At 39.1% G+C, this 27,539-nt stretch overlaps 1 protein-coding gene across 17 annotated transcripts in view; it reads right to left on the bottom strand.

The window, feature by feature from the left end:
* Positions 1-27,539, bottom strand: part of ptprfa (protein tyrosine phosphatase receptor type Fa) — a 216,177-nt gene that overhangs the window by 34,462 nt on the left and 154,176 nt on the right. For 11 of the 17 annotated variants that reach the window (XM_083568484.1, XM_083568488.1, XM_083568476.1 and 8 more), the window contains 9 exons: positions 27,079-27,384; positions 19,022-19,215; positions 11,970-12,087; positions 11,303-11,598; positions 9,550-9,868; positions 8,227-8,324; positions 6,871-7,133; positions 3,885-3,966; positions 2,704-2,919 (listed from right to left, as the gene is read on the bottom strand). In XM_083568484.1, the coding sequence (XP_083424610.1) occupies positions 2,704-2,919; positions 3,885-3,966; positions 6,871-7,133; positions 8,227-8,324; positions 9,550-9,868; positions 11,303-11,598; positions 11,970-12,087; positions 19,022-19,215; positions 27,079-27,384 (1,892 nt within the window). The remainder of the gene's footprint in view (positions 1-2,703; positions 2,920-3,884; positions 3,967-6,870; positions 7,134-8,226; positions 8,325-9,549; positions 9,869-11,302; positions 11,599-11,969; positions 12,088-19,021; positions 19,216-27,078; positions 27,385-27,539) is intronic. The other 6 variants (XM_083568478.1, XM_083568482.1, XM_083568479.1 and 3 more) reach the window with 1 other exon arrangement.

The following is a 27,539-nucleotide window of genomic DNA, read 5'->3' as shown; positions in this document are numbered from 1 at the left end:
CTGTCAAAAACTGAGTCTGAGCCTGCCCAGGAGGCGGCATTTTATTTTCACCTTGATAAATTTGTTTGTTACGAGTCATGTTGATCCATGCGTCACATAAAATTAAGTGGATCAATTTGCTGGGTGCAATTCCCTTTAAACATCCACATGCATGGAGGCTTTGTGCGCCCTCAGATAGCCCATTAGACAGCAGGCCTTTAAATAGCACTCTGTTCCAGCTGTGCTGCTAACATTGGCACTAACTTTGAAATAATGACTCTTTAAAATAACATCGGAATAATATTAGACGGATGGCAGACGAATGCTGACGCTATTGCTAGGCTAATGCTGGGCAAAATTACAGGCAGCATTTGCAGTTAGTCCAACATTTGGCTCATGTAAGACTAATATCAGCCTAATGTGAGAATGATGTTTGGAAAATGCCAGACTAATGCCAGACAAATGTTAGACTAATGCTGGATCAGTGTTAGACTAACGTTGGGCAGACTTCAGATTACTCACTCGTTATTAGTAACAGCTTTATACAGTACTTAGGGTCACTGAGTATCCTGAGGCCTATCCCTGGATGTAAAGCAGGAAAAACCTTGGATTAGTTGCTAAATCCTTAGTAATGTCTGTAATGTAAGACCAGTGTTAGACTAATGTCAGGCTAATGTTGAGGTTTAACGTCAACCAAATGTTAGCCTAATGTCTTCTTAATGTCACGCTAAGGTTGGACTAATGTAAGACTAATGTCAGTCTAATAGACTTCTGTTAGACTACCGTCAGACTAAAATTGGGCTATCAACAGTCTAAAACTAATGCAAACCACTGCGCCTACCACTATTCAGACCACTATCAGATTAATGCTGTATTCAGGCTGCTCCATGGCCTAACACTAGGCTTAAATCAGCTTCAGAGGTGGGAAGTAATAAAGTACAAATACCTCGTTACTGTACTTAAGTAGATTCTTCTGGTATCAGTACTTTACTTCACTATTCACTTTTTACTTTCACTCATTAAATGTTTTACACAAATATCTGAACTTTCTACTTCTTACATTTTTAAAACAGGCTCGGTAGTTTACTTTTAATCTATTTGGTGAAATGACAAACTTCTAGATATATTAATTAGAGCTGTCAAAATCAACTCATTAATAACGCGTTAAGGCAAATTCATTTTGACGGCACTAATTTTACTAACGTGCGATTAATGCAGCGCACATTTCTGCTTGACCATTTTTTGTTCAAAATATAAATAAGTATATATAAAAGAGGTCAAATTAAAATTTTCAGTGGGACACATTTTTTTCAAATGCCATTTCTTTACTCAGATATAAAAATAAGAATTAATTAAACAGAAAATATTTGTAATCAGTAAACATTTGTTTTACTGATGCTTCAAGTCTCAAATCAGCACCAAAAACCGCCATGATGCGCAACAATAACCCCTCTGGGGTCGACAAATGCGGCGGCATGTTTTGTGGCGTTTTATTCCTCATAATGCAAAAACAAACTTTAATTACTCTGGGTTTTTTGATCGTACAGATAAGAACAAGACATCGTTTAAATCTGTAAAGGGTCTAATTTTATTTGTATACACTTATACTAAAAAGAAAAAACACTGTGCTTTTGTAAAATAAGGAAAACAGACAGGGGGCACTCTTTGCTGTCTCTGTCATCTCTCTTCACAGATCACAAATAAAACAACCTGAATCTCAGTGAATATTTGCCTCACAGACATTATAAATATATGAATAGAAAGCTCAAAATGTCTTATTTGCATTAGTTGAAAACAAATATTCCCTGATTATGTAATTGGTATGAAAATTAGAAGAGGTACATCTTCTTTAGTATCACCTCATTAACTGTCCGTGTGGAAACAAAGCAAGGGTTTCGTTTGGTGTCCTGATGATTTACGTCATTTAAAAAACTATAATTACTTAAACATTTACAAGAATATTTTAAAACTTAAAGTTAATTTGAGGTACATTTAGTGTTAGTGTTAATAAAAGCTACATTTAGAACAGATAATAATGTGAGATTAAGTTGTGATTAATCGTGAGTTAACTCACGATTAATCACAAATAAAAATTTGAATTGCTTGACAACCCTAATATTAATATGACAGAGCCCAAACTTCTTTAATTTAACTTGAGTAAAAAGTATGGTCAGTACTTTTACTTTTATCTAAATATTTTAAAACATGCGTATCTGTACTTCTACTTAAGTGAAGGATGTGTGTACTTTTGCCACCTCTGATTAGCTTCAAGTTGGGCTAACAAAAACTAATGTTAGTCATCAGACCACTGCCAGATTAATCCCGGGGTTGTGTTATTCTTTTTCTGGACTAACAGTCGCCTAATTATATGCTAACATCACAGCTGCTGGGTCCTGCATAAATGTGGGTCTATCTATCTTCCAAAAATAATAATTTTGTCTAACCCAAAAATGTCCCAAACACTTAAGGATGGTAACGTAAATCTCCCTAACACTCTCTAACCCCTGCCTCGAGACAGAAGCTCTGAGTGATGGCAGCTGAAAGCCCTGAGCGATTTTCTCCGAGGAGAGCATTCACGCTGATCGATTTCATCTGCTCTATCTGATGGAGAGGCATCCCACTGAGTGACTAATGCATGCCTTTTCACTAAAATCGCCACCAATGTGGCTTCAACACCATGTGTGTGTGTGTGAGTGTGTGTGTTTGTATGGGTGTGGGTCGTACGGAGTCTTGTTCCCGGAGAGCAGCCATGATGAAGGCGCGGTACTGGATCTGAGAGAGCAGTGCTCTGTTGTAGAAGCCGCTGTAGTGCTGCTCGTCTCCGAGGATGAAGCTCTCGGGCAATGTGTGCAGCCTAGCGGCGATGTATGGCTTCAGGGAGTCGTCAGTCTGCCTCCTCTTCCTCTTCATCACGGTGGAATCTACCCCAGCTTCCAACAACTACCACACACACAAAAATTGCTCTATGTACATATACAGATCTTCCAGAGACAAAAATACAAAGGCAGGTGTACAAAAAAAATGAACAGACATTATATACACGGACACAAAATTACATAAAGTCACACACCGGAAAACAAACATATGTGTAAACACACTATTAATAACTCTGGTTCCTAAGCCTCTTGCTTTTTGCATCTTCCCCCTTTTCATTTCTTAACAAAATAAATGGGATCTCAGCAGCATAATAAATGATTTATCTCAGCTCACACCTCCAACATGAGCATATATTGTAAGTCTATTGTATTGAGGCAGCCCAGTGTTTTATGTCTAATACTTTACCCATGGCCAAACACGGAAGTTACACAAAATTTATGTGTGTGTTGTACACAGTCGTGCTCCTGGAAAGCAGCAATAATATAGGCGCAGCCGAAGCCCTGCATGCAATCATGCCACATTTATCTCACAAGCCTGACACTCGTTTATATTCAAAAACCCCTGGATAGCATAGCTCAGAGAGAAGGCGAGCTCAGGAGAGAGAAAAAAACAACAACACTGTGAACAAGCTCCAAACTGTCTGAATTAATGACATAAATGAAATAAAAACAAAGTGTTCTGTAGTGACAAGAAGAGTGAGGAAGAAGCCTGTAGTCAGAACAGAAAGTTATATCATCAGCACAAAATAAATAAAGGAAATTTGTTAAAGAGGCATGTTTATCAAAGTGCTGAAATATTACAGGGTTTCTTGAACCACTGGTCCTATGTTTTTAATGAGACCAAGAGAGACAGAGCGAAAAGCATGCAGACAAATACAGAGAGAGAGAGAGCGAGAGAGAGAGAGTAAGAAAGACCAACAGACTGCTTTTGAATTTTGACAAATAGTCTTTTCATCTATTTTGCTACATACACACATACAAAATCAGCTATAAATTAACACACTTAGAAACGAAGCTGTGCTCACACACCTCATCCAGGTTGATGTCCTCTGGACTTTCCCATTGGTGCATTGTAGCTTGACTCATGGGCACCACCACTATGTAGTACCACCTGCAGGACACACACATCAGCATACACACCAATGTAAACAGCCAAGCCTGGTGAAGGAAGCACGGCTACGATTCATTTAAGAAAGCAAAAGATACACCAAGTGATTTTTTAGGTTTTATCTAAAGTTGGAATCTGAGTTAATAAACTCTGTTTTAGCTTAGTAATGTTTTAGAGCAGGAAAAAAACAATTAAATGGCCTCTATTACTCAAAATCTAGCACTGAGCCTGAGAACCAGTCTCTTTTTTTCTTTCTTGTGTGTGTGTGTGTGTGTGTGTGTGTGTGTGTGTGTGTGTGTGTGTGTGTAATTCTGCTGCCTACAGCAGCTACACCTGAATAAAAATTACATGCCATTTTACAGCCCGAGCTACCAAACTAGATTTATTGATTTTGCATTTGTAAGAGATTGGGTCTGGCTATTTCATGCACTCTGCATTCGTTTTGCTACCTTTCTGACTTTCTGAGCAGAAGCTAATATTTAATGAATTACCATTAGAATAATAATTTAAAAAAAGAGCTCTGCTTATTTACTCTAGCTTTTGCATTAGTAGCACAACACTTTTGCTCGTTCCCGAACCCGCATAACAAACAGCATCAGGGTACTTCTGTCTGATCAATAGTGAGGACTGTAAATGCACTTTAAATAAAACTTTAATTTAGCATTGCACTATGAGTTGTAAAATAATCAATGGATAATTCCGCAATATGAAATCTGTATGATTTTTTTTCTCTCTGCACTTTTGGATTTTACCAAAGACTGGGCTACTAACTGGATGAGCTGAGCTATGATCCACATCCTGTCTATTTCCATATTTATAGCTGAAAAACATTTTTATGCTTCCATTTTGTGATTCTGTTCATGTCCTTCGGATCACAAGGGGGTTATACGGCCCCGGCTTCGCGAGCCACAAACAAGTCAGGTTGTTTTAGATTCTGCTGTCGTCTCTCAGTGTCCAAACCACTGCATTATCTCAAATCCCTTACACTGCTCTAGACAAGAGGCTTCTGAGCAGACGCTGCAAAACTGATGGCGAGAGACCTGTTTAAAAGCTTGGGACAAGCATAGAACAATTACAAGTGAAAGAAAAGAAGGATGCTTTATGGATGACCCAGTAGTGGACAGTATTATACACTTAAGCAATATCTAACTGCAGTGAAAGCATACACTCATCTTGCCTACAAAATTTTCTGAATCCCAGAGACAGTAAACATGACACAGAGAGCTAACTTATGCCAGTATGAGATTTACATCTCTCCTTCTTGCATCTAGATGGCTATGAATCCTTTGAATCAAGAGTCAGTTCCAGAGTTTTTTGCCCTCAGGCCTGGAGGTTTGTGTCACTCCACTCTATTGTTGCAAAAATTACAAATCTAATTGATGTTTACTTTATACTTTTGTGTGTGTGTGGGGTCAATGTAAGTTCTTGTCAGTGCTGTATTATTTTTAGCTGTTAGTCACATTGCTCTGGATTTAGAGATTATCATAAATGATTTTTTTCTAGAACTCAAGGAGCCTCATTTACCAAACTGAATATGAACAAAATCATTTGTAAAGTGTTTGCAGGTGCAGTTAGCTAAGAAACATGATATTCATGAAGATTCCATCAGTTTCCAAAAAAAACTAAAAGACAAAAAAACAAAAAACAACCACCACCACCACCATCGCCATTGTATCTTAGCAGAACTCCTGGGTTTGTGTTCCTTTACATAAACAGTGACTCACGGCTTTAATGTGAGCCTCTAACTAAACTCTGATTAGTTATTGTAACTGTATTTTAACTGTACACAATTTTAAAAAATGCCCCCCTATGAACCCTATAAAAGGAGGAAGAGTCAGTATGTGTCTAAAGTAAACAAAACACTGATGGCTTAGCTGCATTACTGGAAGGTTCAGTTTTTTTTTTTTTTTTTTTACCATTGCCAGTTTCAAAACTGAGCTTTGCTTTAGATAGAGTTTTGTGATCATCTCTCAATGTAAATCTACTTTATTAGTCAAAGGAATTTATCAACATATACACATACGTACAAAATCTAAATCAACCATCACTGAATTTAAAATCTGCTACAAACTTTTTTCCATTTTGCCCAGGAATACATTTATATACAGTAGCTTTAGTAACAAATTAACTTTCTGCCATACAGAATATATCAGTGAATATGGTTGGTAGTGTTTTGTGCATCAGCTACGGTATATATGGTTGAAATGGCAATAAAAGCTAATAAATTCAAGTTTTTTTCCAATCGGCCAATTTTGTTTATGAATCCAAAGTTCAACTTTATTCTTATGGCTGTAATCATAACAACCTGCTCATAATACTGCACTTAGAAAAAGCTATATATATAATTTTTTTAAACATTCTAACATATGATTTGAGAGATGCTTTTTTCTTCTTCTTATGACTGCAGCAATCATTTAAAAGTGCTACTAAACGCAGCAGATAGTAGGAGACACAAAACAAACAGATTCCTTATGCAAGAGACAACATCTGTGTTTAAAATATGTATCTACACAAGACTAAGCATATCAGCAGACTGGGAAGAGAGGGAGAAACACAAACACTGAAGATTGTCATGGAAATAAAATCATCTGTAATAAATTCCTGAGTGAAAAAGACTAATCTCAAAGGGATTCAGTGAAATCTTGCACCAAAAATATACGATAAGCATTCGTTTGCGAGTCAGCTTATTGCAGATTCTATTGTCGTCTCTCGGTACCCAGACCACTGCATCATCTCAAATCCCTGCACTGTCCTAGACCAAAGGCTTCTGAGCTCAGGCTGGAGCAGACACCAAACACTGGTATAAATCATCTGAAATAAAGCTGTGCGTAAAAAGGCTATAGAAAATTTATCACTCTCTGAAAGCCCATGTTTCTGTGCATCTTATAGCGGGTGAATGGTGCAGACCTGACACGTGCAGAGGCGCTGGCTGTCACTGTGGGCAATGTTAGTGTTACTCTTCCACCCACTGCAGACTCATGGGCTGAGCGGCTGGGCTTTTTATCGAGCAGATCCGGGGCTGTGCGGATGGACACCTGCTGCTGAAGTCCTCCGGCGCTGCTGCCTCTGTTCATCAGAACGAATGAGTACTCTGTGTCGGGCTGAAGACGGGTGATCAGTTTCCTCCGCAGATCGCCCTGCACCTCCACGCTCTGCTGGTTATAAAGGATCTGCCAGAGGAGGGCGCTCACGTTAACACAGATACACCAACTCTGGTAAACACTGCAGGTGATGTGGCTACATGAGCAACACTTGAGTTGAAAGGATATAAAAATGAAATTAAATGAACACTAGCACACTATTGCGGCTTTTTCCACAAGTCCTGCAGCAGATTAAATGAACTCATGTACTGGGGCTGCATGTGCATCCAAATATGAAGCCACACTATTGGTAAGGAGGTATATATTTGTTTGTTGATGAACTTGAGGCTATGGGTACTGCATAATACATGTCACAATTATATCCAAGACTTATGCAAGACATATGCAAGAGATGGAATGTTTTCCATGTACCTTTGGCAGTGCCTATAAGTGAATTTCTATGTATATCCTTGTCTCCGTGTTCCATTATTTCTAGCCAAATGTCTATGTCTCTCTTTTGGCATCTCTTTATGTGTTTTCCCTTTAATTTCCCTTCCCTTTTCGTGCATACCTCAGTCTGCCTCTGCCTTTCTCTAATTATCACTCTGCTGTTTGTACACAATCAGGCAGAAGAGGGCGCTCACATGAACTCATGGATGTTGGAGATGTGTTGTATATAAGCATGTCTTCTCTCACTCATTTTTCTTTTTTACTACTTCATTGACTTACACCACACACACACACACACACACACACACACACACACACACACACACACACACACACACACACACACACACACACACGAGTTCAGAGCTGTCTCATCCTAGTGGTACCTGGTCTTGTATTAGCTTTCTTTTTTTTTTTTACTATTCTTTTTTTTAACACCTGATTCAACTCACTCAACTGATTCAACTTGCTCTTTTACAACTGTATGTGGGTGTATTACAGCTTATACACATTAACTTTGAGTGCATGCGTGTTTGTGTGCATGTATCTCTGTGTGTGTGTTTCATTTCCGGTCATTGGCTTTGTTGTGCTGTTTTCTTGTTGCTTGTGGAGCTGATGTGTGTGTAGAGTATAAACTGAATGTGGTACTTGGTTGTTTTTACTGTGCAACTTTTGCATAGGTGAGATGTTGTTTGTGTCCAAGTGTGTGTGTGTGTGTGATAGCATTAGTTACCTTAAAAGGCACTTGAGGCTTGTAAGTTTCGGGCACCTCCCATGTCAGCAGTACTGAGGTCTTTGTTGCTGCTTTTACCCCAAAGTTTTTGGCAAATTCTGTTAAATAGAAAAAGTGAGTACTTGAAACCCTTTTTCGGACATGGACACACACACATGCACACCTATTTATTTTGAGCAAGCACTTATGAAATAAAATATGTATTCAAATCCTAAAGTGGCATCCTGTCTTGTTTAATTGGGGAAATGCACCCTACATTTTACAGCATGATTTTAAACAATGTTGGGGCAAATTATTTTGACATACAGCAACATTAAAACTGTTTTTCAGCCAAGCGTAAAAAGTGACATCAGTTGCTCCCTGCGCAGTTTCTTGGTGCAGTCTCCAGGTTTATTGGGAGTGTTTGGTGTAATGAGGTCCCTAGTCTGCTGGTCCTGCTTGGTATTACAATTATCAGTATTATAACAATGACACTGGAAAGCCTCTTAATAAGGCTGGTTTATTAAGGGCTAAAGATTTCCTGTCACCTGGTCCGAGGGAAAAGTCGCTGCCTGCGGCATACAGCATGTTCAAACTCTGACTTACACCAAAGCGAAGACCTTCATGAAATAAATGGATGGTTGTCATTCCTGGAAGTTGCAGTCTGGTGATCTTCTGTGATATTCACTTAAAACCAATTTACTTGTTATTGTTTTTTTTAATTAGTTAACTGTTACCTCAGGGTTTTATTCTACAGTTGTTTCAGTTTCCTCTTATTGCGGCTTCATTCTTTTATTGTTTTATCCTTTTCGCACTCTCTGTAAAGCACTTTGTTTGACCTGCTTAAAAATAACTATAAGAAGTTCATTATTTTTGAAAATAATAATAATAAAAATAATAATAATAATATTGGGTGTATTTTGTGTTCAACTTTCTAGTCCCGACATAGCAGTAGGCTCAATATCAATCATATCAAATACATATTAATACATGAATCTTATGTCTATATTCCTAATACCAGTTATGTGCAGTGTGGCTCTAAATACGTCTAGTCAGTGCCCAATGGTGTAAATGGACACCTGCCAGCCACTCAAAAATTAGTATTTTTAAATGGCCATGGCATCATAAATAAAGGACAGAGAAGAGAAAGCTTTTTTATATCCGTCTGCCGTTTGGGCTGTATACAGGTGTACGTGTGGGTGTGCGGGCGCAGTAGGTGTCTGTAAGGTCAAGCAGTGTCTGTCATGCCACAGTGTTTGAGCTAACACCATCTGTTCTGCTCAATATTAATAACTGTGTCTCTATGTGTGTGTGTGTGTGTGTGTGTGTGTGTGTGTGTCTCACCAGGCACAGATGTGGCCATGGTCCTGCTTTGAATGCTGGGGCTAAAAGGTCCCGGTCCTTTTCTGGTGAAGGCTCTCACTCTAATGTCATATGTGGTGTCAGGATTCAGGCCGCTGATGCTCATGCGTGTCTCTGTCGTACTGTTGGTTTGATTCTTTACACTGTTGATGTCACGGTACACAACATCATAGTGCACAATTTTGCCGTTTCTTTGCACCAGTGGTGGTGGTGCCCATGCCAGAGTTGTCGAGGTGGAGCTCAATCCCACCACACTTAGGTTTTGCGGGTAACCACTGGGTGTGTCCTCAGGGGTTGTGACCTAAATTGAAAACATTTAGAAGGTAAAACGCTACACTTACAAAGTCTAAGAGTCCTAAATAAATGAAGTGGTATGGTTTTGTCCAGACTTTTAAACCCTCTAGTATTTTGTACCCTTTAGCAAAGCAGAACATATAAAAATGCATTGCAGGATTCTTATAAGATGCAACTTATAAATGTAAATATAATAAATCAATCTAGAAAAACTTTGCAATTAAGAACAAGGGGTTCTACAAAACATACTTGAGTAGATCGCTAGTACTGCAAACCAGAGCTTCAACAGGACACACTGTGGAGTTCTATGCCTGGGAGATTGGCATCTGCACCCAGAATGGGTGTTCCAGATCTGGGAAAAGTGTGGCAGGCAAGGCACAGATGGACCTCTTCACCAATGCCAAACTGACTATCTATTTTGGTTTTCCCTGGCAGAGAGGGGCCCTGTACTAGGTCAATTTCCTACTAGCCTTACTGTCTAATCTAATTCAGCAATCAAACCACAGATCACATGCCATAGCAGTGCATCACTGCATTATTGGAGTCTCATAAACCTGCAGGCTATTTTGCAGAGAGCAAAAGTCTGCCACTTTTCTGCTTATATCGGTTGTGGGCTTGAGCTGAAGGCATTTAAAAGCTCACTTTATAGTGACTTCTTTGTAAAACTTCACAAGTCAAACTAAAACGGACCTTTTTTCATGGTAATCACAAAATACTGAAGAACTACTTGTATATGTTGAGAAGCTCACCCTACATACATTGCTGTTCAGTGTGGTGAAATTTCTCCCCAAAGCCAAATCACCCACACTTTGGTTAATCGATTGCCTTTACAGGGTTCCTGGATAGAGAAGCTAAAATTCCCTCCTAGCTGTTTTCCAGTAGTTTTACCCCAAGCACTAGAACAAGTTAGTTTGGACCAGCCAGTGACAAAGCAATCAGTGATTCTACATTTCCTATATACATTCCTGACACAGAGCTGCAATTTCAGCAACTCTTTCAATTTCAGCGCAACGCAATACTTAAAATGAGATCTTCAGTAAAATGATTAATCAAACTGATGACATAAACAGAAAGCGTGGTCTTATGGTAATTCATTCCTCCATCACAACTTCATTAATTAATATTTAATTAATATGTGCACATTTACTTTGACATGCAAAAACAGAGGGAATTTTTTTTTTTTTAATAATAATATAAAGAACTTCATCTAAAGTCTAGCACATAGCACGGTACATAATTCATGCTTAATTCAGCATTAGAAGCTTTAGATCTTCTAGTTCTGCTTCTTATCCAAACTAGTCATGAATGGATGTTTGCAACCACAATTCAAACAAACGGAATGGGATGAGGACAATATAAAACACTACAGATGCATTGTAATAAAATTACTGGAATGCATTATTGGTACTCAAAGCCAAATGTTCACTGTGACTCATACAACCTCTTTGATGTGCTCCTCTCCATGGCCTGCTCGATTCTTGGCGCTCAGTCTGAAGCTGTAAGTGGAGCCCTTGAGCAGGCCGGTGACGGTGAAGTGGTCATCGGTGCGCATGAAGTGGCGTGTGATGAACGAGCCTTCGTCACTGTCATATTTGTCATCGTTATCATTGTCATCCTGGCGTTTATACTGCAGTCTAAAGCCCAGCAGCTCACCGAACGTCTCTTTTGGAGGCTGCCACTGAATCAGAGCTGTATTACCCACTGTGGTGCTGATGATCATAGTGGGCTTACCTGGCACTGAGAGAAAGAGGCAAAAAAGAGGACCGCAATGGAGTTGTATATACACTATATGCACACATACAGCGTATTTTATTAAAGTAATAAAACAAAGATGTAATGAAGTGAATACTTCAAATGGATAGTTAGCAAAAAATGATTACGTTCATTCACAGAGCATAACTACTAGTAAGAACCCATGTTACCTTTATATAAGCAATCCTTCTTTTGAGATCATTGGCATTGCAATAACGGTAAGTGAAATTAAAACTATTAAAATATTAAACCACAAAAGGACAGTGTCCTTAATAATATGCTGCAAATACCTCATCCAACAATAGCTAAAGCTGTGTAATAATTCACTGGTATATTTTACACAAAAACACTCTTACCTGCCCCAGTAGTGGTTACCACCTTGGCTTTACTCCGAGCCCCATCACCTTTAGTTGTGTACGCTGCCACGGTAACCGAGTATGATGTTTCTGCCTGCAGCCCTGTGATGAAGCCCTCCTGGAGGAAGAAGAACAGAGAAAATGTCAGTCCAACTCTCTGTGTGCATTTGTCAGCAAACGCACTGATAGCAACACGCCATGATTTCAGTATATTATTCTATTATTCAGTATATTATTTTTGCGGACATGCCTGGTAAATGGTATTCATTATACATTTTAAAGTAATCATACACCTCTAACCCCTTATCCTAAAGTCGTAAAACTGAGGTGGTGCAGGAAATGAGCCCACTCAGTAGCCATTCTGATCAATAAACAGCATCACCTCCATGACCTACTGGTTGAACAGTGGAGCTTCTTTAGTAGAAGTGTCTTTCAGCTCTGCTGTAAAAAGGATCCTTATAGGAGGTCGTTTGTAACGACAGCATTCTCAAGGTGCAGCAGCTCATCACTGTGTTTGAGCAATATTTTGCACTGAGCCAGTCTTGGAACTAGCTCATTGAAGGAGCTAATGACCGATAGTAGAACTTGAATAGTTCTTTTTTTCCAGTGTTGACAAGATTTGCGCTGCACTGCCACATTAATTTCACTCAAGTCTACTGCTTATATCTACAATGTTTACACCCAACTGCACTACCATATATTTTATTTCATTTAAAGTATTCAAAGTCTAAGTACTAATGTAATGAGTGAATTGCCTTTGGGGATGAATAAAGTTATCTAGCTATCTATCTGTCGGATAATACAGGCAAATGAGGCAAGAACAAGTATTAATATTGCATAGGAAGACACTGAACAGGTATTAATACAGTATTTTAGTGTCTGTGTTTAGTCTGGAGGTTCATGTAGTAGGCAAAGTAAACATTTGCTATTTTGGCAGCCTTTTCATCATCATTTCATTTCATCTTCTCCCGCTTATCCGTAATTCGGGTCGCGGGGGCAGCAGTCTAAGCAGATTCCCCAGACACTTCTCCGTGGTCAGGGATCGGGGTGTCAAGTCCCCCGCCTTCGACTGCTGCCCAATCCTCTCAGCACCGGTCCCTTACGGTCCCTCCTGCAGGTGGTGAGCCCACGGGAAGACGTCGCTCCGACGTCACGGCCCTTGGTTTATTTTTTCTCAAGGGTCCCCTGGACCATAGAGGGTTAAGAGCCTTGCTCAAGGGCCCAAGAGTGGAAGCTTGGCGATACCGGGGCTTGAACCCCCGACCTTCCGATCGGTAACCCAGCGCCTTAACCGCTGGAGCCACCACTTCCTCTCTATTTTGGCAGCCGAATTTCTTAATATGTCTTGCTTCTAGCTTTGCCTTTGATTGCGTCTGAAATATAACAAATTCTACAACATTTCCTGATGCTTCCAGCTGCCTGACATTGCAGCACACAGCCAAGACTGAGAGTGCAGCCGTCATGCTGAGTCTACAGGGGAAATGGGTTGGAAGAACTGCAGATAGGAATTATCTTGCTTTTTTTAAAATCTCTTTTAAAGAGAGATAAAGCAGAAGAAAGTCTGCCTCTCATTTAAAACTTATGGGCCACTACTCCCTTTAATTAGTTTTGAGGAGTTAAACAGTCTCTTTCATCTTAGGCAGGCCGAGCAAGGCAAGTCAGATTGGGACAAGCCCGATATGGAGAGACTCTAACCAGCATGGCGTTAACCGCAGCCATCATGTGTGAGATTTATCTGCCTGGAGTGATATCACAGTCACAGCTCATTAATCTCCATATCACAGGAGGAGACAGACAGATAGAGAGAGAGAAAAAATATAAAAATAAGAATAGAGTGAGAGAGAGAGAGAGAGAGAGAGAGAGAGAGAGAGAGACTGTACTGTACTGTACTGCCTATACCTTAACAATGATATGCACATCCTTCAATCATGTCAGTAAAGATATCCAAGAGGGATGGAAGATGCATGTGCTCTGAATAATTATTATAATAAATTAATACATTTAATAAAAAAAATCTAAATATAAAAAATATATTGTAAATAAAGCTTGTTTACTTTGTTCACTTTTACTTCATAATTGCGAATAAAGCTTTTTTTAATGTCAACTTCGGAGTTGTGATTCGGATGTGATTCTTTTTTATAAACTTTTCTGAGATTTGTCCATAAGTGCCAAATAAGTCATTCATAAGTAGTTATATTTATTACAAACAAAAACACACCAAAGTCTTTGAAAATGCTGCACTGATTAAATACAAGAATAGAGGGATTTTTGCATTCAGTACAAGATGTACAAAAAACTGTTTTTAGAATTGCAGGTATAATTCCAGCGATATAAAAGCCATAAATGCTCTGGCCTAAAATATAAATATGCATTAAAGAATGGATGATGCTATTATAATTAGCAGGGTACAGATACAAATTTACAGTTAATTATATGAGTATTATTGTTATTATTATTATTGTTATATATTAATTAAAATTATTTCAAATTATATATTTATAATTAATATAATATATTAATTATGGGTTAAACGTGTATGGAGGACTTATTAGACTTGTGTAAGTACAGACTCTTACAGACATTGGATGAGAGTCGCATACACATGATGATGTTTAACTGAACAGATTAGTCACAGTGTAATAGAAAGTGCAATTTAACCAAAAAAGTTTATGCTGAAATGTTTTTCGAGCTAAAGAAAATCAAATAAAAAGATGTCTGAGGCCAATATTAAACAGATACAGTAAAATAATATCATTGATTTAATTGTATCACCCATTGAAAGTCCATTAAATTTTTTAATGCACAGAGGACATCAGGGGAGACTGTACTCAGAGGCATAAGAAGAATTGAAAGTGAGCTGCAAGCATATGACGCTCGGCTTCGGTCAGCTTATCCTTTCAACTGTCAGCACATTTTATTTATACATCAACACACCAAATTAACATATTTTCATAATTTTTTATTTATTTGCCAACTCAAAATAGTTTATTAAAGCATGATGAAACAAAATATCCTACATCCAGGACATACTACTTTTATGACCTATTATTTTGGCCCAAAATAATAGAAAGTTGCCAAATAATTTGGGTAGAAGCTATATTAAATTAAAGCAAGTTCGGTGATATTTTTGATCATTACAAATCAGATTATTGCAGCATTAGAGTTTATTGGAAACCACTTACAGCTGCTGAGGACAGCGCCACATGTACAGCCTAGAGGTCAACGAGGTGCCTGTGGAAGGTTACACTCAAGAACCATGAAGATGTCTTTGGACTACTGCCATTAACAGGTTTTGTAAATGTCTATCAATGAAAAGTTTATAACCCTGACAATGATGGAACTATAATGAATGTACATTTTTGAGTCTGGTTCCTCTCAGGCTTTCTTCCATAGAACATCTCAGTAAATTTTTTTCTTGCCATTGTCGCAATAAGTGACGCTCAATAGGAATGAACGTATAGGGATACATTTTTTTGACGAGAAATGTATATTTGCAATCTGTTTAATTAGGTAAAGCTGAAACAATGTCCATTGTTAAAAAATAATATACAAATAAACTTTTATTAATATGTAATTAAATGGCAATATTTTGTTAATTGACAATAGTTTATGTTTGCTTATTTCAACGCTTATATATTTTTTTAATTATCATTTTATTACAAATTTTTGCTTTTTCATACTTTAACTGATTCTTACTAACTATGTAAATCATTTTTCTTATTATTTTTCTCACATTTTATACCCAGCTTTCTTTATTAAATGAAGGTTATTTTGTGGTGAAATAGCATTAAATATTGTTTTGGGTTAATGGCAATGGCTTCGATGTCTTTGAAAAATTACGGTTTAAAACATTCCTTCACACGAAAAGGCTTGCCATATGGTCATTTGAATATTCAGAATTGGGAGCTCAGAAAACTCAAAGAAGCATCTGTGTAACTCATCTTTAAATACACGATTTTCCCATGTAAATATAGATGCAGCTTTTGGGCTTTATTTGCTGACTCTGATAACATAGTTGTTTATTTCATAATTTTTTGTAAGGCATTATTATAGTTAACCTGCCAGGAATGTAAATCATATAAATACAAATTCTAACTGCTAATTGACAAAAACAACAAAATAATCCACCCATCTCCATATTTTATTTATGGTTAGCTTAACAGGTATGGATTAGACCCACGTTTTAAGATTTTAACTACTCTGTTTAGTTCTCTAACCTTAGGTCACAGTCACTGATTAACCCTCCTCATCTTGCTTTATAAACTTAGATCCTCCTCATCTAAATGTATGAGTGGGTTTTGGAACTGTTAATTGGACAGAAGGAGATTGGAATACAAAGTTAACTTTAACTTTCGTAACTAAATTTAATTGCAGATTTTATGGTTCTGATTTATGTGGAATTATAGTTGAGCCCCCCCCCACCCCCCAAAACTACACACACTTTGCAAGTTCCAGTTGTTGAAATTTACATTTTAAGGCAATATCAGTTTTCAGTCTTAACCCCATCAACTGTTTACTTATTTACTTCCAGGTGCTCAATATAGTCCAATCCCATTTTTTTGGCTACAGTCAATAAAGCTTTAAATCATGGTTACACGCAGGAACTCTACCCAAGCACTTTAAAAAAGGATGATGTGGAAGGTGTACTGGGTCAGCCATGATTTATACACTTATCTTTCTCACTTTTGATGCAGGTCTGCAGCCCAGGATTTCTCTAAGGTGTAAGTTACCCTTAGAGTCTGATAATGGAAAACTAAAGCAGATGGAAAGTGGATGGCAGATAAAATGGCCACTTTACCCATACATTTTCTCCCATGTTAGACATCAGATGAAATCTAAAGTATATACACACACATCATATATACACATATATACTATAAGTGTATATACACATATATACACTTATAGTATCACATATAATGTTACAAGTTGTTTATGTTAAAAAAAGATTAGTTTAGTTAGAATTGGACTAAGCAAGGTGTGCCATTTTAATGCTGTCTATCAGCTGTAAGTATGTGAATGGTTGCGTGAAGGATTGCTGTATATGTAAGAAATACAAGCTTTGCTTCTATTTAAATCTTAGTCTTAGTTTCTGTTTTAGAGCTTGTGAGCAACAGTGACATGATCGTCACTATTCACAAGGGAGAGTTTGGCAAAAAAATATGGATTATACCTACTTCTCTTTTACTAGACAAGGACACCAACCTGACAAAACATGACATGGCCAATCAGTCATACAGATTTGTGACACAGGCTGTCCCAAATTTACATCATCTCTCCATCACTCTCTCTCTCTCTCTCTCTCTCTTACCAAGCACAGTTCATCTGGCTTCTCAATACAGACAACAGAATGCAGCTATACATCGATTCCTGTGCAGACCTAATGAATGAAAACGTGCCTGTTAAACAGAAGCGAAGACGGAGCAAGTGGGCATGACGCAGAAACATGGCATGTTCCCCTACGCTGTGAAACATTTAAATCCACGTGAGATCATTTCAGAAAAATGAGAGGAGGAAGAGTGAAGCAGAAACCTTGAGGACGAGGAAACAATTTATAAACAATGTAAATAAATTATTAGGAGACATCAAGAAAGGAGAGAATGAGAGTGAGGGTGTAAGAGATACTGGAGAGACAGTGAATAATCAATTAAGACAGATGGGGAAGAGAAACAAAGAAAGTGACAAAGAGAAAAAAAAACGTGAGAGAGAAAACATTTACTTTGAATAAGTGAGAGGAAGAACAAAAAAGACAAATAAACAAAAGAAATAGACAAAAAGATGGGGGAAAAAAAAGAAAAACAAATGAGGGAGTGACAGAAGAATGGAAGAAAGAAAAACCAGAGAGAGAGTGAATAACCAATGGAGATTGATGAAGACAGTAAAAAAGTGCAGAGATGTGCGAGTTTTTGAGTGTGTGTGAACTATTGTGCATGCAGGTTCGATCACGTCTCGTCCACTAGTGAAGAATGTAAACTCCGCCCAGGTCCAAAACAAAATCACTCCATAGTAAGCATGACCGCGTGTGTGTGTGTGTGTGTGTGTGTGTGTGCAAGGCATTTTCTTTGCATACACAGATAAGAGAGGAATGCAGATGCTGGTGGAAATGGGAGGTGAGAGTTTTATCTGCCGCAGTAAGATGGGAAAACAAAACGAGATGAGCAGAACAGCACACAGATGACTAGCATGACCTTTCAGAAAGATAGAGGGAGGGGGAGAGAGATAGAGAGGAGATTAAGGTGAAGACAGTGAAGATAAAATAATCGCAGTGAGCCGTGGCTCAAACTCTATACAGGAGTTATTTTACGATATTATTAAATTTGGTTCACTTGAATTAAACACTAACTTTTTTTTCCCCGTAATGAAGTTAGTCAAAGTTAAAGTGCACGTGATGTAAACAATATTGCTGGACTGAGACGTGAGAGAACAAGAAACTCAGTAAACTGTTTTGTGCTGAAAGGAAATGATGTTAAAGATGACAGTGATCGATTGTGTTCAGTGCAAGATGACTTAACCAGCAGTGTTATTGTTGTTCCACAAATAAGCCACGGTGCAGCTGTCGTTTTTTTGTTTTTTTGCAAATTGCACATCGCAATAGACGCAGATTGTAAATCAGGCCAAGACTACTAAGGGGAATTTTTTTTTGCACTGGCTCTAGCACATAATCTATACCTCAGAATATCTCAGTGTGAACATGTTACCTGGAGTGCATAATACAACAGAGAACACACAACTCTGACTACAGTGACTTAACCTGTACACAACATAGTAAACAACTGGTTTAGTATAAGTATAGTAATTACTGGCAGTGTAAGTACAAAACAAAAAAGTCACACCGTGTCTCGACCGCCAAACAAATCACAAATTATACGCCTTGTTTAGGCATAAAGACCTCATAATAATAAATCCCCTGTAAGCATGTTCCACACAATCCACTGTGCTAAATATACAAAACAAATAAAAAAAACATCATCAGTAACATAAAAGACTCCGTAGCATAGTATTTTGTGCACTAGAAGACATTTTGGACTATTCCTAACCATTGTATGTGTTACCTGAGCATCAGGCAGTGCTATGTCCAGAATAGTGGGCTGGCCTCGAGGCTCTCCGTCCTCCACACGGGAGTAGACCACCTGGTAACCGCGGATCTCTCCGTGCTGCTTCTGCACCAGAGGAGGCTTCCAGGACACATGGAGTGCAGTAGAGTTCACTGCATCCACTTCCACCCTGCGTGGAGGAGCTCCAGGCACTGTAACAAAGACTGAGAGTTAGCCCACACATCTATCAATTCATCCATGTGTGTATCTGTCTATTTGCTGCTTGTCTGTCCACAGTCAACTTCAATTATTGGCAACAATTAAGGGAAAAAGAAAAAAAATGATTGCACAAAATAAACGTTGATAGATTTCCCATTTGCCCGAGATAGAGACATAATGCTGCACACATAATTAAATTAGCGCCATGTTTCAACATGGGGCAACGATCCAAAGACCACTAATGATGTTTGTTTATGTACAGAGGGGTCCAAAAGTGAGACTACTAGTAAAACTACTGTTTTGTAATTTTATACATTTAACATTACAAAAAAAGATATTAGCAGAAATAACTTAAGTAAAGAGTAGAATCTCGGAAATATTTACACACATTTCAGAACTTTTCATTATTCTATATTTAATTGCATATATATATAAAATCTGACCTTTGTAGAAAAGGTCAGATTTTAAACCAAAATAGGCAACCGGGGACACCTGACCAGAAGATTCGTCTTGATGTTTTGAACATCCCATTTCACATTAAATGCCCAATTGCTTTCATAATAACCTCCACTCTTCAAGGAAGATGTTCTACTAGATTCTGGAGTGTGCTTGTGGAGATTTGTGCTCATTCAGCCACAAGGGTGTTGGTAAAGGCAGGTACTGATGTTGAGTGAGGAGGCCAGGAATACAGTCAGCATTTCAATTCATCCCAAAGATGTTCAAAAGGGTGGACGTCAGAGCTCTGCAGCAGTCCACTCAAGATCTACCAAACCAACTCATGTATGCCATGTCCTCATGGTGCTCACTATGTACACAGGGGCATTGTCATGCTGGAACAGGTTTGGGTCTATAGAATTGTGAGCCTCCAATTTTGTAGTAACTGCTTAAGGAAAAAAAAAAAAACATGGCTGGAAAAGTCAGGTGTCCCAATACTTTTATTTCTATAGAGTTTATGTACTTATCTATGTATCTATTTACAAACCTACCTATTTGCATATAAGTGACATCTGCTGTGTCTATAGACTGCATTTTACTTGTGGGTCATTTTAAGTGTGAGATGGCGAGCATACATTCTCACACTTATTATAAGCTATTGTAGAGGCGAGCTTGTGCTCTCGCGAATACACACACACTCACTTTCTCACAGCTTCTATGTGAGTTGGAGACAAATACAGATCTGTTGTCGATAAGGCGGATCAGCAGCAATGTAGGTGTTAATGCTGGTCAATAGAGGAGGAGGCAGAGCAAGCAATGTGAGAGGTTAAAGAGCTCAGCGCTTTGAGATCACTATGGCATTAACAACTAGACTGCAGTGTGTGTTTGTTTATATGACTTTATATTGGAATGATTTAGCTTGATGTGTGTGTGCCTGCTGATAGCAGTCAAGGTTTAGTTAAAAGGGAAATGGAATTGGGTGGGGCTTGTGCACAAACACACTAATATGGTGTGTGCTCATGTGGACAGGACAATGAATTTTTAGTTCATTTTTCTTTCATTTACCTACCCATCAGGCTGATTCATGCATACACACACATATGCAAACATTTTCTAGTCTCACCTCTATGCCCCATTGTGGTCCTTTACTCGCCGCTTTTTCTTTTTCCTTTTCAATTAACATATGCTTTTTTTTGTTTTTTTACTCACACAAGCTAATTAATTTCTGAAACAAGATTTGCTCTAGCTCCTTGCTAAAAAAAAAAAAAAGTCCTGTGTGTTTCAGCTGAGTAAAACTATTATAAAAAAACTATTTAAAAAAAAATAGACATGGCAACAGTGAAGAGTTACGTTAGGAACATAGATGTTAAAATGCTAGACACTTGAAAAATAAAGATCAACAGTGTATGACAAGCAGCAACATGAAAAGATAGACAGATGGTGCAAGTGATGGAGAAAAAGTGACATACTGCAGGCAAAAGTGAGAGGCAGGATGAATCAATGCAGGTGTGTTTAAGCAGTTCAGCCTCATTGCTTGAGTGGTGTGAAAAATGCTCTGCCTGCAGAATATGCATCGAGAATCAAGAGGGAAATGTAAGGAGGAGAGAAAGAAATAAAGCCATGGAGATGTGGGCAGAGAGAGAACATGGAACTCATGCTTCGTTGTAAATTCAGCTGTCAGCCAAAGTGCAGAATATACAGCGAAAGCAGCATTAATACACAAACACACACTTGCACCTGATGCCATTCACATGACAGTGAGTGTGCTTGCCTCTGACCTTTCAACTTATGCTCACTAATTCTAGATATCTCACACAATATACCCCACAGCTGTAGTCCTGCAGTATGTAAGGATGGTCAGATCTCTTCATTAAGTAAGACCCTGAGAAATGCCATGCAACAAAACAAGCTTTCTAATCTGAGCAGAGGATCTATGGGTCCATAATAAACGATTAATTGTAGAGATGGAATGCTTCAAAATAATCTATTAAAATTAAACAAAACACAACTGATAAGGTGATCAGCTTTAATTAGGCAATTTAAAGTAAAAAATTTTATTAGAAATTGAAGTCAGATTATGGTAAAAATTGGTTGTTTTTCTAACTTTGTTCGGTGTGTCACTATGGGAATCGCTTTGGGCATGACCAACTACGGAAGCTCCTATGACACCACGTCTGTCTTGACAGACAGGTCGACCTGAAATCAGGCTCCACCTTACAACCCCCTTACAATATCATTCGCGATTACTTCTCGTGATGGACTACATCAAGCTCTCTCAGCAAATCCTCTACATTCCAGCACTTCTAACCTTTATCTCGCTCCTTTACACTCAAAGCACTTCTAGCAGACTGGCATTAGCTTTAGCAAAGTTCTCCAGTCCGGGCTTCACCTGTAACAAGGCCAGTTGTGACATCTTGTCTAATCCCAGTCAAGTATTTTTGCTTAAATATTTTCTTTTTTTTTTTTTTTTTGCAGTAATTGGATCCCGCCGCCGAATGCGAGAACGAGCATACAGGATCGTGCTGAGCGACATCACAAAACTTGGTATAGTATCCGTGTCAAGGCGCACTATTCGTTTTACTTCCTATCGGGTACTAAATTACACGGTGGGAATTAGTGGCATCAAGCTAACTAAGGCTTCACGTGTCAAGTCGAAGCCTTCGAAAGGCTAACTACCCTGCAAATATTGATAGACTAACGTGTTGTGATGAGTCTTGATTTTCTCTGTACTCAGTCATGTGGAGCAACCATCTAGGGCAGGGACCCTCACACTATGTGCATCGCTTGCATGAGCCCGAAGCACGCTTAAACGTCGCTAGCAGACCCACAAGCATGTGTTCACTGTGCATTAATGCCGGTGAAAATTTTAGAGAGACAGCTGAGAGTGGCCCTGGCTAACGAACAAGACCCATGTATGTCCGGTGCTACCGCGATATCCACGGCTGTTGACCATCAGCTGCAAGCTACCACGAGCTGGGCGGACTCGATGAAGGCCGAATCGCCGGTCATGCCACCTCTGTTTAAAAACCTCTTCGGGCTAACTCTGACCTCCTTGAATTGGATATGGAGGACGAGGATGAGGACGACAGTGGTCCCTTTCCCAGTCCAACAGTCGAGACCCCACTGCCTGGGCGAGCCGTGGCTTAGCTAGGCCTAGCTTGGCCCGCTGCCCAGGACGCGGAAGAAGCTTAAAGGGATCTCTATGACGAGAAAGTCCTGCCCGCTATACCAGTTTGCATGAAGTTGATGTCTCGTTCGCAAAAGGGTGCGCTAAACTAGAGATTCAGGGGATGAGGTTGGCCAGACCCCCAGCAGTAGAGTCGTCGGTGGTTTCGGTCAGGAAATCCCCAGGGGTGGTGACGTCAAGACTTACTATGACAACGGACGCGTCTCTAGTGGGCTGGGGAGCGACCCTAATGGGCAGAGCTGTGAATGGCGTTCGGCCTCCACAGCTACTCCTAAAACATATAAACTACTTGGAGCTGTTGGCAGTGTTTGTAGCGCTGAAACATTTTCTGACCTTCATAAAGGGACAATATGTCCTAGTGAAAACCAACAATTCCACAATAGTCGCGGTATCGCCAAGCATCGCCAAGCTGCCACTTTTGGGCCCTTGAGCAAAGCTCTTAACCCTCTGTGCTTCAGGGGCGGTGTATCATGGCTGACCCTGCGCTCTGACCCCAGCTTCTAAACAAGCTGGGATATGCAAAGAATACATTTCACGGTGTTGTAATGTATATGTGACAAATAAATTATATTCTGTTCTATTCCTCTTCTGGATTCAGTCTTTGGGCCATTGGGTGGTACCTTACAAAGTGTTGACCCCGAGTCTCAGGCTAATGGCATCTTTCAGCGCAACAATACAGATCCAACAACAGAGCATTTTTTTGTTTGAGCTTTTCCTTCTCTGTCTTAAGCTGAATCTTTCTTTTTTTTATCTCTTAGAAAGTCTTGAGGGGAAAGTAAAGAGGCACTCCATATAGACATATTTATAGAACGGGTCGGCATACCCAAGTGATAGACAGGAGACTGAGAAATCTGGTATAATCAGATTATTAAAAGAGCATGGATTTTCAGGCTAAGTGTAGATAAGAAAGTAATGGAACTATTGCCTTACTGATAAAAAAAAAAAATTAGCTAGTTCGTATATACGACGAAGGACTGGCTCTAGAATGGAATAACAACATTTTAGCAAGGTACTCCAAAATGGGGGAAAACCATTGTTGTAAGACTTTGACTGCAAATCGCACGCACCAATGCAAGCAATGAAGAGCTTGAGAAATTGCAATCAGATCAATTAAAATGCCCACATCAAGCATCCTAAAGAACATGAACAAACAATAACATTGTTGACTAACTGGCTAAATTAGCTGCAGTAAAAGATGACAGTTGGCAGGGCAACGAGACACTTGTTCCTGCTGTGAGTGCAATACAGGATACTTCCAAAGACCTTAAACAGTACCAAAAACATGTTAATACATTTTCTAATTCCCACTCACAATAACACAGCGGACACAGTGGCGTGTGTGATAATAAACCAAATCATCCCTCTCTGGGGGGCACTGATTTAAATTTAATCCGATCAAAGGTACTCACTTTACCAGACAAGTCATGAGAAACGTGTGCAAAATATTTTACATCAAGCAAAAGTTCCACATCCCATACCACCCACAAAGATCTGGAATAGTTGAACGTGTAAATCGCACCATAAAAGCCCACAGTTCTGACTGTATTGCGAGCAACACCATCAAAGGCTATGGGCTTCAGCCCGTATAAACTTATGACTGGAAGGGTAATGAAACTACCCATTAATCCAGAAATTTCCCCCAGCAGATTTGGGGCCCCTCATGCTTGCAAATCAACAGACTGTTTTAAAACAATTGCAAGAGCTTTTGAACAGTCAGATCTGTCAAATGATGCACAATTTATTTCAAACTCTGTAATCAAATTTTTAGAAGGAGACATCGTCATGATACGTGTCTTTGTAAAGCAAAATGCAGTTTCCCCTTAATGACATGGACCATATGAAATTAAGGCTGTTTGTAACAGCTGTGTGGATGTGACCATCAGAGAAATGCTAAGATAACATGTCTGAATGTAAACTGTTCAAAGAATAATTAAATTAGCTGTGGTATTTTGGTTATGCCTCTTTTCAAGACAGTTACAGCAATCCCATGGATGCCAAATGTCTGAACAGTGTTGGGGCCCACCTGCATTGAATTGGGGCAACAGGCTACACTTACACACCCTCCAAAATGCGGAAGATGGGTATGGAAATATACCAAGGGGCCATACACATTGTACACTTCAATTGCATATAAAGAAACCGTTACATGGTCTCCCGGTGAAGCGCCGGATCCAAATTGTGCAACACAAATTTTTTGTAACAGAGGTCCACCCGTCTTCCAGTGAGAAACATAGCAGCATATTCAGGTGCAACACTACCTTTTCATAACATTATTGCCTGGTAAAAACTGTCAAAACCGACCACTGATAACCGATTAAACTGTGTCTCTACTGCCAGATATGATGACTCTTTGCAATTTACAAAAAAATTATTCGTTATTGTAAATATATTAGTTTTTATGCTGATGTTGTGTAACCTTTTCTTACTTCTGTTATTTGTTCTAAATTTGACATTTGTTTATTAATTATTGCCTATTAATAATTTCCTGAAATAATTTATATCAAGTAAATTATGTAGTGTGGTGTTAACGCAAATCTATAATCAGTTACGCTGGATGCCCTTCCTATCGCAACCCTCCCCATTTATCCGGGCTTGGGACCGGCACTAAGAGTGGCTGGGGTTGGTTCACTGACCGGGGATCAAACTCGGGCCGCAGTGATGAGAGCGCCGCATCCTAACCACTAGACCACCAGGGGACCTTAACCAGTATAGTACATACAGAAGGCAGCATATGAACGGACGGAGTATAGAGCACAACGTCCTGGACTCGCTCATTTCTGGCGCTCGCTGGCTTAGCAAGTTATAACAAAGTGGCTAAATCAACTATTCTTTATGCATGAGAAAGCATTGAGCGGCCTACGTAAAAAATATAAGTTAACGGTTCTATTCTCTGACTAAGATTCAGACTGGCAAGTTTGTGTCGGTGAGCATTTGTATATGGCCAAGCACAAGACTCTAAACGACTCCGGGTCCATAATGAATGATTAAGGATAGAATGCTTCGAATAATCTATTACAATTAAAGACAAAACACAACCGATAACCGTGACCTGCTTAATTAGATAAATGCAAGTAGTTAAATTGTAGTCAAATTAGAGTAAAAAAATGAATTCATGAAACATTTTTGAACATTTTAGTAATGTTTTACAGCAGAGCGAGAAAAGACTTGCCTTCACCCACACCAGTGGATTCTGTCGTTGGGTCATTGGATTGTACCTTACAAGTGTGATTGCATACCACATATCTCCCTCTTCCTCTCCATCTCTTTCTAGTTTATTTATTTGCACATTAATGGTGATTTTGCATAGCCCAATCTTACTTCCATGTAGTTGCAGAGATATAAGGAAGCCTAAGAACCCTGAGGAAACCCACAGACAAATATTATGTAACTCCACACAGACAGTACCCCAAGCTCAGGATTGAACCTTGAACCCAGAGCGCTCTTATTTACTCAGACTAATTACTGGACACTTAAGAATAGCAGGAAGTCTGTTGCTAGAGACTGACAGATGGTGTTTCACACTGTTACCAAAAACATGGCAGCTTTATAAAAATCAACTGTATAGTGTTCTGGAGCAAAGCTAAGAACAAGATAATAGAACATTAGTTAGGAATAGAAGAGCGATCCAAAGAAGTTTAAAGACACCCTGGAAAAAGAAAAAAAAAGTTTCTGGAAGATCCCGAAGACAGAATAACACATTTTAATCTGTTGGATCTGTTGAAAGGATCTCTGGGACAACTATATGTTTTACTATTTAAAAAAGAAGGTCAAAGAGTTTTCAACCCAGTTAAGTAGAAAAAAAAAAAATCGAAAACCAGAAATTGTTCAGAAGAACAGGTGCTCTGGAATTTTGTAGAGCTGTAAGGATCTCCAGAGAAATTGGAAAGATTTAAAAGACATTTGAAAGTCACAAGGTGTTACGTAGAAAGACTTTTTTTTTTGAAGACTTGGGGCAGGTTAGAATAAGGTGGGAAACTGTTCTAAGGCATAAACGCAGAAGGTTTGAAAAATTGATGGAAGTTGAAAGTCAAGATTAGAAAAAGTTCTAATTAGTTCCTGCCTTATTCATTTTAATAAAAGATATTGAAGAAGATTTGGAGTGAATAGAAGGGTACAAAAAATTGCAAAAGTTGGAATAGTTTATTAATAAGTCTTGGGAAGCTGGGAAGATTTGGGAGAAGTTAGAAGTTTTTAAATTAGGTGAAGAGATTTTGAGGCGGTTGATAAAGCGTACCATCCTCTTGCGTCCGGATGCAGGTACTGCTGCTCTCAGGGCCTGGCCCAATATCAGTATGGGCTTTAACCCACACATGGTACAATGTCCATTTCTCCAGTCCCTCAAGCACATAGCTGGTGGCATTGGCAGGAATGTCGGTCACCTCGTGGCGCTCTTGGTCCTCCCCTGAGGGAGCTTGATAGGCCAGGGAGTAGCGCACAATGTTTCCATGGCGACTGGCAGCAGGAGGTGCCACCCAACTCACCTTAATGCTGGTAGAAGAAAGGCTATGTAGTTGTACATCCTGAGGAGGAGCTGATGGGGCTGTGGGTGTGGAGGTCAAAAACCATGCATCAGGTAGGAATGGTCAAGTGTACACACATAAGGTTTATTAACAGCCAAAATACAGCCTAAACATATTCCTCATCAGTTAAGTCCTTATCAATTAAGGCAGCACAGTTGTAGCTTTACACTTACTC

This window comes from Silurus aristotelis (genome assembly GCF_946808225.1).
Source record: "Silurus aristotelis genome assembly, chromosome: 2".
Classification (NCBI taxonomy): Eukaryota; Metazoa; Chordata; class Actinopteri; order Siluriformes; family Siluridae; genus Silurus; species Silurus aristotelis.
This window is presented reverse-complemented; position numbering and strand designations above follow the sequence as displayed.